Source organism: Mercurialis annua, linkage group LG5 (assembly GCF_937616625.2).
Source record: "Mercurialis annua linkage group LG5, ddMerAnnu1.2, whole genome shotgun sequence".
Classification (NCBI taxonomy): Eukaryota; Viridiplantae; Streptophyta; class Magnoliopsida; order Malpighiales; family Euphorbiaceae; genus Mercurialis; species Mercurialis annua.
Window position 1 is genome coordinate 1023839 of NC_065574.1, and position 11814 is coordinate 1035652.

Genomic DNA, 11814 nt, shown 5'->3' on the forward strand with positions numbered 1-11814 from the left:
AAGCTCTAACTATAATTTTATTATATTTATCTCACCGATCGACCTTCGAATAATATAAAATCTCATGCCATGCGAGATAATTATTCATTTTTTAATAATACAAGATCTGATTCACACCAAGACAAATAACAATTAACTCAAAAGATTAAAGTGAAGCGATTCTAATTATAATTTCATTATCTCTAACATATTAAACATATGATTAGCAGGAAAAAAAAGAGAGGAGGAATAGAATTCATACATATAAATAACAATTAGCTTTACATTAAGTCCTGAAAATTGTAATTATGCAGAGAGTTATAAAACTCTTGCAGTAATTGCACCATCATAATATATTTAGTACAAAAGGCCTGAGAAAAAACTGAGCACGTCATATAATTTTAGAGGGAAAAAAGATTAGAAAGCTCAAGAAATGCTTCCTTAATAATTAAATTAATTATCATAATAATGATAATTATGATTAGACAGCAGGTTTGGGAATTAAGGTATTTGTATCATCAATTGAAGCTGTCTGGTTGTGACTTCTGCATAACCCGTTAACTATATTATTTTTCCTTCCTAAAACTGATCCGCCCCTTTGCACAAATACACTTTTCAGACCAAGTGCCGATCCACCGGCCATGTGCATTGCGTTCCTAAATTGTCTCGCTCTCCGTCCTCTTTTCACCACCGCTCGTGTCGCTGATCCCTGCATTAAATTAAAAAAGATAATACATACGATCACGGAGTGCATTAGAAAGTTCTACATATATGTTTTGGCTGATCAAATTACGAGCTACATGTGCAAAGTACGTAAAACAATTATTCCTATACATTTACCATCTCATTATAGATAATTAAATATAAACCACTTCTAGATTAAAAAAATATCTTTTTTTGTTCTCAGGTCGTTTTGACATTTCGAGGTTTGATGATTGACACATAATTATTTAATGCTAATTTATTTAACTGTTTTACTTGAAATCCATCTATTTAATTATTCGGAATATAGTCATAGTTATAAACTGGGAGTAGGAAAGCATTTTTCTATTTATATACTACGATCATTTAACATGTTACATTATCAATAAAATGTTGTTAACCAAAACTTATGTCGGCATTTAAGGTCTAATGAATCAAAAAATTCAATTTTTTCAACCTTTTACCAATAAACCTCATGTTGGCATGATTTTTTTGACAGCGTGTATATTGCGTAGGATTAGATACGCTATTAGATCGATAGGGGCTAACCGACTAAAATCGATGCAAATGTTTGAAATTGAACTAAAATTATAAAATTTTAATAGCCTTTAGTGTAACTATAAAAAGTTGGAATGTTGGTTGTTCTGATCAATTAAACCTAATAAAAAGATCAATTGAATTGGTATTGAAGTTATTTAGATATTTGTAAGGTTTCAACCCGAATCAACTCCATGCTAAAAAATATTTCATAATTTCTTTGAATTGTTTAAGAATTATTTTAGAAATGATATATAAACCTACATTGGAATATAAGCCTACCTTCTCAATTTCTTTTGTTGATTTGATCTCTTCTCTTTCTTCATCACCAATATCTACAAAAATCAATCATTCATCAATTAAATTGAAAAACAAAATTGCCTAAAATAATTAAATATTTCAAATATACAATTAATCCAAAATAAAAATCACCTTCTTGAAATGATGTATCCATGAACTCATCATGGGCACAATATACCCTGAAACTAGGAGAACCAGGACCAAACATTATGCTAGCTTCCTCTTTATAATTACTTGGCCTAATTATAAATTCCTCCTTACGACCATAATTAATCTCTTCATGTTTCTCCACTTCTTTATTATTATTATTAGCGACAATGCTCTCTTCCGTCGTCGTTTCTTTCTCCGTAGCGCATTCCTTTTCCGTAGTTTCGACTTGCTTGAAGCAGAAGGAATTGCTATTATTAATTTCCTTTGTTAGAGAGGACGAACACGAAATACTTTTCAACCCGACATTATTATTATCGCTAGAATCTAAAATTAAGTCTCTCTCCGCTCCCCGTTCCTTCTCAATCGAACCAAGAACCCTCCTCAAGAACCCGCCGTCGCTCGCCAATGAAGAAATACTTTTTCTAGGGCGACTCGCGACAGAATGATCGGATTGATCATCTTCTTTCTCTTCAATGTTAATACTCTTTCGACGAAGGGATCGTATTTGATGTCCGTGCCCCGTCTCTTCTAGCTCTGACTTGGAAATGCCACAGCCCATGAAGAAAGTTGAACTAGGGCATGAAAATCAAAATTGAAGAAGGTGAAGGACAATACATGGGGGAGCTAAGGAAGGAGGATGAAGAAAAATAGAAAAGATTAGTGTTAATTAACTCAAGATTAAAGTTGTTAAGAATAGCCTTAATTATGTTATAATGAAAAAAATAAATGAGAGATCCAACGAAGGTTACGGGGTTTGGTTTGGATTGAACTAAAGAAATGATGGGTTTTATTGATATGATGAGTTAATGACAGTTAAAACCGTTACAACATTTTAATTGTTTTTCATAGGTTTATGCCTACTTTATCCACTTGTCTCATTTTAATAACATTTAATTGAGATTTTTTATTTTTGGTGTCTTAGGTTATGCTTTTTTAATTATTGTTAGTCTCTAATTTTAATTTCCCATTTTTCAGTTCAACAAAAAATTGCTATATTAGTATATGCTAATGCAATTAATCCAATTTAATAGATTACAAGCTTTTATCCACATAAATTACATTGAAGAAATAAATTGAAAACTAATTTATTCCGTCTCCAAAAATGAATATTGTTACATTAAAATTGAATAAAAGATCAATCTGGTCCATGAAACTGTGACTCAATATCAAATAACACACTCTCAATTATTTTAATCAATTAAGGATGATTTTTTAATTTTTGAATCAATTAAAGACGATACTCTATATATTAAGATCAATTAAAGATAAAATTGGATTATATTGGTTTTTTGAACTTTTTATATTGTACAATTTTATTTTTAATTGATATAAAAATACATAGTTTTATTTTTAATTGATTAAAATATCTGAGAGTGAATTTTTTGACTATGGTCACAAGTTGAAAGACCGGCCAAACTATTTGTTTAATTAAAAATGTATGTTTTTCGTGTATAAGATATTTGAAGCATAATTTGATATTCAGTCTATTCATTTTTATTTAACAACTTAAAAACTTCAAAATAGTTATCACTTTTCTTAATCGTAAATTAAATTCAAATTTTGTCAATCACTATTTAATTAAAAGATTATCTCAATAATAGAGAAGTCTAATTTAATCAAATCAATCAAATTAGGCTTGCTTACATGATAATTATTGAATAATTTTTTATATTTACTTTTTAAATCATTCGATATCGTTGCACAACTAAATTAATTTTGATTAATTTAATTAAAATATTTAATAATAACTAAAATTAAAGTATTCAAATCAGACTATAATTAATAAAATTTAAACTTCATAACATCAAATAAAAAAAATTAAATTTGAATCTTTGATATTTTTTTACCTTTTGATTTAGTTATTTAACATTTATCTACGATAATTAATTCAAATTCGATTGATAAGCATCAATTTTTTATTAGTGTTGAACGATACATAATTGATGGATTCCGGCATCTCGACGGCATTAATCCTGCAAAACAGTGTAGATGGCTAATCGGACGGTTTGTCCGATTAGCTCTCCGATGCTTAAGTCAGTTTAGGCTTAAGAGAGAATAATTGTATTTGTTCTAAGTTGTGTGTTTAGGCATACCTCAAGCTCCTTTTATATAAGTCGAATGTATACCTTGTAGAGTTGTAGTAGGAAAGTGATTCCTATTTAGTAGGGTTTGACCCTGTTTAGGAGTGTCCTTCCTTATTCAGACAGGAGTCCTATTTAGGAAGATATTCCTAAATAGTCTCGTCTTCCTAAATTGGAGGCTATCTTCCTAAGTTGGAATTTGTATCCAAATAGGACAGATACTCTGAATATACGTAGATCTTGGTCTTATCCGAATCCCGGGGTCGACGTGCTTTGTCCGAGTTCTCAGGGATTCGGTTTTTATGATGTCGAATGATGTATTCCAGTCAAGGCGGATCCGGTGGATTCGGCCCTTTGGGCGGGAGTCTGGTGTCGTTTGAGAATATATCTTCTGCGACTCGGCTCCATTATAAGTAGAATAGGATTCGGTATCCATCATTAGCCCCCCCCCCCCCCCCCCCCCCCGCAAGTGAGCTGAAGTCATGGTATTTTATGCCTCGGAGTATTTCAGCTCTATTTGAGGCGAGTCGTTTTGTATTTTGGCGTTCCTTTTTACTTCTCGAGCAAGATTCCAGTTTTTCTCCTTTTTCGCCATGTGTCATTCATCTATTCGTTATTTTTTGAAGGTAGGACATGTGTCCATTCATTCTATCTTCTTTTGTCTTTAAACTGTTGTATTTCATCTTTTACTTTTGGTTTTCGGATTTCAATATTTCTGTGTTCTTTGTGCTTGTCTTTATCTTCATTACTCGAAGTCTTTTATTCCAGCTGATGTTTACTCTTTTAATGAGTAATTGTTTTTTCGAGGTGACTCTTCTTGTTTGCAATTCTTTTTCATTTTGTTCCTTTTGTTTTCTTCATTGGACAGATATGAGTCCTTCAAGCTCCTCCACAAATACACTGATCTCATAGGGTATTTATGCCCGTTTTGAGATCAGGTCATTCAATCTATTTCGTCGACTTTCCTTGATTTTAATTCTTTTCGGGTGGACTGCCTTCCTTACTAAGATTTGTTCCTCTGATTTGGGCGAGTTGTTTGTGATTCGTTGATTTGGGCATGTAGCCTTATTTCTTTTGATTTGAGTGAGTCTCCTTATTTTGGCACTTGGCCTTATTTTTACCCGAATCATTTTAGACTCGGTCTTTTGTTTTGAGATCTTTCGCATTCATTTTGATTGGCATTTTGCCTTTCTTTCGCATTTCTCTTATTTTTCGGCGTTTTTCTTTCTTTCGCATTCCTCTATTTCTTGGCATTTTCGTCTTTCGCTTTATTTTGCTTCGAGTTGATTTTGATCTTTGATATTTCGCTCTGTTTTTGGCGTTTTGCTTTTATTTTTAGAGTAAATCTATACTCTGATTTTTGGGCGTTTCGCCTTTATTTTAGAGTAAATCTATACTCTGGTTTTTTGGGCGTTTCGCCTTTATTTTAGAGTAAATCTATACTCTGGTTTTTCGGCGTTTCGCCTTTATTTATTCCGATTCCTGTCTGCTTTGCTGCGTTGTATGAATTAAAGATAGTTCGCACCATTGGGTATGACAAACGTCTATACTTGACAATGGGCGATTGGCACCGTCGGGTATGACAAAAGATCTATACTTGACGACGGGCTATTGACACCATCGGGTACGACCAAAAGTCTATACTTGATGATGGGCCTTTTGACTTCTATCTTATTCATCCTTCTTTCCCTCTTGGTTTTTTTTTCAAGGTTCAGACGAATCTATTTTCTTTGTCCCTCTTGGGGTTTTCCTGATGAGTCTTCTTTGTCAAGTTTTATTTTCTTTTTTGTTGTTTCTTGGTTTACTCTTTTTGACCGAACCTTATTCAGGCGAGTCTCTTCTTGTTTAAGCTTTGGCTTATTCTTCTTTGGCGGAGCCTTCTTTGTTTATTCTTTTTGACCGAGCCTTATTAAGGCGAGTCTCTTCTTGTTTAAGCTTTGGCTTATTCTTCTTTGGCGGAGCCTTCTTTGTTTATTCATTCGTTTTGTCCGAGGTCTTTTCCTTCATTTTTACATCGCTTGGTTCTTCATGATCTCAAGTGGTGTTCTTTTTATTGATTTCTTTCTCCATCTTCATTATTGTTCTGGATAAAATTCATTTGATTTCTTATTTCTTCTCTTCTTTCGGCCTTTATATTTATTTTTTCTTTTCTTGCCACCGATTTTTGTTATGCTTTCTATATTTTTTTACTCCTTGTAGGAGTTCTGTTGCCACCATCTCTCGCTTTATTTCCTTTTTCTGGATTTTTTCTTGTTTTTGTAATCATTAGATCTGAGTTATTTGCTTCCGCTAATTGTTTGTCTTTTTTTTCTTTTCTCGATCGCATTCTTCGTGGAATTTGTATTTTATCCTTCAAGCTCCCCCACAAATACACCGATCTCAAAGGGTATTTATGCCCATTTTTTAGATCATGTCTTCGTTTTTCGCCTCTTGGGCCGTTTTCATTCTTCCTTTTTTGTTGGGCGTTGTTCGCCTAGTTTTCTGGTGTTTAGGACATCTCGTCTTTTCTTTCAGTATATTCTCCAATATTTCTTCTCCCTTTTTTTTTATTTTCTATGTCTGCATGGACTTCACAATATAATAAAAATTTATCATATAGAGTTGTGTTCAAGATAGCAAGCGATCTCATATAAATTATGTAGGATATAGTCCATTCTCAAATTATAAATTTTTATTAAACGGTTTTCTTATTCATAAAGATATTGTATATTCAAGTAGTAAATCTATTACTTGATAAAGGAAACTAATGATTACATATACTACATTTGATTATTTCCTTCTTAGCTAATTAGTCTTTTGTAGTCATGCAATATATATTTTTTGATCGAGCCTTTTTAGGCGCAATGCCTTCTTGATTAGGCCATATTTGCCTTCTTATTCCTTTTTATATATATATTTTATAATATATTTATTGAATTTTATTTTAAAGACATAATATTTTTGAAGTCATATAAAAGTGTGGATTAAACTAAAATAATAATTGATTTATTTTTTCTTTAATTTTGAAACCAAAATTAATAACTAAATTTTAATATATAGCATGCAAAATTTCAGAATATATAAAAAGATTCATCATGCATTATGACATTCCAATGAGTATAAAAAATATTAAACGTGATTAAATATAAGTTGAAATACGAATTAAAAAAAAAACTTATCGTGATTTAGATCCGGTTGATAGCAGGATAATATTTTTGATGTGTCAATGTCGGACGTGATCCTATTTTTTCTTTAAATTTGGCCAACATGCGACCCGCTTCCTTCGCCATTAATCACTTTCTCCCTTTTTTCGTTTTTTGACCTGTGTTGTTTTGAATTTGGCCAATTACTAATGTAATGTGACCTGCCTGCTTCAATCCCAATTTGTTTCATCGCCTACTTTATTTATCACGTACAAGTTGCTTCCCTGGCCACCAATTCATGCATGCTTCCCCATTCCTTTTAACATGCTTGATTTTATCGGCCAACCAAATACTGATAAACGTAATTAATTTCTTTAATAGCTTAATTAATTTCGATGGCAGTTGATTTTTTTTTTTGACACTTCCAATATAGCAGATCTATTAGATTTGTTGTTGTTTTGAATTAGTCCCGTCGGATGCCATCCTTCAATGAGAATTTGTTTGAGTTCAGAAAAGCTCTTTTGAATTTTGAAGTTTTCAAGCTTTTCCCACAGACGGCGCCAATTGATGGATTCCGGCATCTCGACGGCATTAATCCTGCAAAACAGTGTAGATGGCTAATCGGACGGTTTGTCCGATTAGCTCTCCGATGCTTAAGTCAGTTTAGGCTTAAGAGAGAATAATTGTATTTGTTCTAAGTTGTGTGTTTAGGCATACCTCAAGCTCCTTTTATATTAGTCGAATGTATACCTTGTAGAGTTGTAGTAGGAAAGTGATTCCTATTTAGTAGGGTTTGACCCTGTTTAGGAGTGTCCTTCCTTATTCAGACAGGAGTCCTATTTAGGAAGATATTCCTAAACAGTCTCGTCTTCCTAATTTGGAGGCTATCTTCCTAAGTTGGAATTTGTATCCAAATAGGACAGATACTCCGAATATACGTAGATCTTGGTCTTATCCGAATCCCGGGGTCGACGTGCTTTGTCCGAGTCCTCAGGGATTCGGTTTTTATGATGTCGAATGATGTATTCCAGTCAAGGCGGATCCGGTGGATTCGGCCCTTTGGGCGGGAGTCTAGTGTCGTTTGAGAATATATCTTCTGCGACTCGGCTCCATTATAAGTAGAATAGGATTCGGTATCCATCAATAATGATTTAAAAATGATTAATATTATTGATAAAACAATCATACTCATTTTGAACAAAAAAGTCAACGCGGCTATTAAGCTTATGTCTCGGAATCAAATAAATTAATTTTAATTTTTTTTATCAATTAGATCCAAAATTTATATTTTTGAAATCAAATAAGTCTATTTTAATTTTTGAGTGATCCCTAAATTTGTGTTTCGAGATCAAATAAGTCCATATTTTAAAGTGTATAATTTTATTATTAATTGACCTAAATTAAGAGAGTTTTGAGTTTGATTGATCCAAAAGTTAAAACAAACTTATTTTAAGTTTGACTAATCCAAAAAATTAAAATAAACTTATTTACTTCCGAGACACAAATTTAATAGTAGCATTGACCTTTACTCTATCAATTTCGACAAATGCACAACAGCATAAAATGTGAAAAAGCCTATCATAAATAAACGACGTCGTTTCCACGAGCAAAACCCCAGGCCAAAAACCTTGTTTCTTTTGGCTTCTTAGGTCCTCCGCGGGAAGAGCAGACTCCAGAGGCGGAGACGACAGGAGAGAAGAGAAAGATGGCGGGCGTAGGGGCATTTTGGGGAACAAGAGTAATGGAGATAGTGAAGAAGCACGACTCAGGAGGTTTAGTTTGGAAACGAATTAAACTCACCACCACTCGTAAAGCCAACGCCAAGAAACGTCTCCTTAGGGTTTGGCAGGTTTTAATTTCAATACCCTTTTGTTAATTGAATCTTTACTCGTCTTTTGCTAGGGTTCTCTTTCAATTTTGTTCAAATTTGGCCATTTTGATTAATGCTTTATCATTAGCTACTTAGATACTGAAGCATTTGTTCAAATTTTGATTCTGTTTAAAATAATAGTTCAATTGATTAAAAGGGGGAATGCTCTCTCTACAAGGAGAACATAGGATTGTGAACTTTCTATTAAATGCGTGACACTGGTGTTATTAAACGAGTAGGAGAAAATCTCATTATTATGTTGTTCTGGTAGGAGAAAACCGTATAATTGGATGATGAAAAGTTATCTTGAGTTCTGCTTTTTAAGTTTGCTTTCAGGGAGTACCTTTTCCTTGCCTATCATAATCTTGATCTCTTTTCTTGTATTTGCTCGAAATAATTTAGGAGGCGATATCAGAGAGAAGTTTGACTGAGTAACTGGTTTATGGCTTCATGCTTGTGGCTATTTGTACTCGATTGCATGGTTAAGTTGTGGGCTTCTGTGTTATGTATACAGTATATTCACTCACAATGAGAACTGGAGAGCTTACCTGCTATACTTTCACTTTTGGAGAGACAGATTTAAAAGGGCTGAGCGGGCTTAGTATCTCTATTTATCCTCGTAGGACCAAGTGAGGAGATAGAAAACACTATTTTTTTGGTGTTATGCTGTTTTGTATTTCTTGAATTTCTTTACTTTTATTATCTATAGATATTTATTTCATCATTTCATGGGTTGCACCAGTTTGGCCCTTGTTAGTGGGGATGTCTATAGAGACTATGTTTATAAGACTTCTGCTCTGCTCTTTTATTTGCACATTTTCTGTCGCTTACTTTGACTCATATAGCTTGATAAGAGTTGTTTGTTAGTTAATATGAGAGCCATGAAACTGCGGGTTTTGGAAGAGTCAAATCTTGCATGTAGCAACCCCAAGTTTCATATAACTAAGCTGAAATCATTGTAATCAGATTCAAAATGCTTTATTGAAAAATAAATTTCGAAAGATGCAGCCCTGAATCATTTTCAGTATGGAGAGAGAGTTGATTTATCTGACCTCAAATAATTTGGAATTAAGGTAGTGTTAAGGTGAGGTGAGTTTCGCTGTGGAAGGAGAAGCAACTGCTTATGCTGCTGATATGCTCTTACAATTTGCAGCATCTATGCTGGATTTAGCTTTGTGTCTCATTTGTGTTCTTATTGGATTTTGTTTCTCAAACTCTAGGTTGACATGTTTTGTTAGTTTTTTTCGAAGTACCAACTGAGCTGTTCTCTTTTAGACTTCAGCGCTATTATTGAGCTGTTCTCTTTTAGACTTCAGCGCTATTATTGATTCTTTGTTGATTCTTTGTTATTTGGACAAAAAAATTGTAATTTGAAATTTAATTAAGCTGCTATTCTTCCAGTCTATCAATAGTGGCCCTTAGCATTTTCTTATAGTTCTTGAAGTATTGCTCATACGCTGTGTTTCTTCTCATATTCTTTCAGAATGAAGCTGTGCTGAGGTCATGTGCTGAACCAGAACCTTCAACTTCTGCAGCTGACGGTGGTGGAGTTGTAGAAAAAGATGGCTCTGGCACCCAAACTTAACTTGCAAAATGAGTGAGAATAGTGACAAATTTCATAAAGTCAGTTTTGTTCCTGTGTTTGTCTAGAACTATTTAGGTTTTGAATTTGTTTTTTGGTTTGTCAATCACTCTACTGTAAAAGGATTCCTTAGATTTATACGATAAATACCATAAAACTGGAACATATATTTAACATTTTTCCAAACACAAGTTTGTCTTTGTCGACCTTTACATATGGATGCAAGTGAAATCGTCGACCGTTCCAGTAGTGTCATTTTTTTTCTTTATGTTAAAATGAAGTTGTTTCAAAGACTATGCAACTGCGAATTAGCAGAAATGGGCGATTTAATTTTAAGGTACAGTTTCATATTTTCTCTCTTTTCTGGTTAGATTCCGAGTTTAGTGCACAGAATTGATGATAATATCCATATGATGCGACCTAGTGAATATGTTTATTCAGAACCATATCACATATGTTGATTAGGCATCAACAACTATAGCATCAAATCGTTTTTCTCGAACTGGACAAGGAGGAACTTCTTATATGTTTCTACGGGGTTCTATGTCTATATCCCGGTGACTATCTATAAAATTGTTGTTTAGCTCACCGTCTTTCTTTTTTCCAATAAATGGATGGTCGGGTATTGTATGAAACCATGAGATCGACAATATCTTCTTGAGTGAAAGAGTCCGTCTTGGATTCGTTCTTGAAAAGGAACAAGTAGATGGGTTTTTCCCCCTTGGGATGTGAAACCTACAATTTAATCCACCTTTAGAGAAGAAAGGGAAATGATGGGAAGGAAATGGCAAAAGATTAAGGTGGTGGAAAAAGTGGCTGCCGGCTGAAAAAGACGATACCAGCAGCGGCACCAGTAATGAGAGCGGCGAAGACGATTATGGTAAAGAAGGAAAAGTAATGGATGAAGATGTGAATTTAGACACCAGTAATGGATGAAGACGTTGAAGACTTTAGAGAAGAAAGGGAAAAATTCCTTAGCAGGTCCTTTAATTTTACATGTATTTTATATTCTTTCTCTACATGTCATTTGTTTAATTATTTTATTAGGTGTAAAGTCATTTTGTTAGAGTCAACGGCGATTGTGACACACTCTCCGCAATCCGTCCATATAGGGGTTTTATAACCAAGAAAATGAGAATAGAGGACACAAAAATGACAAATTAAAGTAGAGGGAATTTTTGAAAAAAAAAAGTGAAGAGTAGAGGGACTTGAGAATGGGTTTGGCCTATTTAAAAATCAGGATTGGGATTCCCTCAAGTTTAATGAACTTGAGGGGTCATGTTCACGATCTACACCGTTCGTTGTAAAATAAACAATGTAGATTAATTTGATTAAAATTGTATTTTTTGATCTACACCGTTCATTTTACAATAAACGGTGTAGATCATAAACATGACCCCCTCAAGTTCATTTTGAACTTGAGAGAATCCCAATTCAAAAATTATAGTTTTACACGACACTGAATTTCACCTATTAAATTCAATATATAAA

At 33.4% G+C, this 11814-nt stretch overlaps 2 protein-coding genes across 2 annotated transcripts; one reads left to right on the forward strand and one right to left on the reverse strand.

Moving 5' to 3' along the window:
- Positions 1-209: 209 nt before the first annotated feature.
- LOC126680321 (uncharacterized) lies at positions 210-2354 on the reverse strand. The gene is made up of 3 exons (XM_050375426.2): positions 1651-2354; positions 1501-1553; positions 210-688 (listed from the first exon to the last, which is right to left on the reverse strand). Exons 1-3 carry the CDS (start codon positions 2225-2227, stop codon positions 461-463), a joined length of 858 nt encoding a protein of 285 aa, XP_050231383.1. The 5' UTR covers positions 2228-2354; the 3' UTR covers positions 210-460.
- Positions 2355-8446: 6092 nt separating this feature from the next.
- LOC126679911 (uncharacterized) lies at positions 8447-10514 on the forward strand. The gene is made up of 2 exons (XM_050374932.2): positions 8447-8720; positions 10225-10514. The coding sequence occupies exons 1-2, from the start codon at positions 8577-8579 to the stop codon at positions 10324-10326; spliced, it is 246 nt and encodes an 81-aa protein (XP_050230889.1). The 5' UTR covers positions 8447-8576; the 3' UTR covers positions 10327-10514.
- Positions 10515-11814: the final 1300 nt, after the last annotated feature.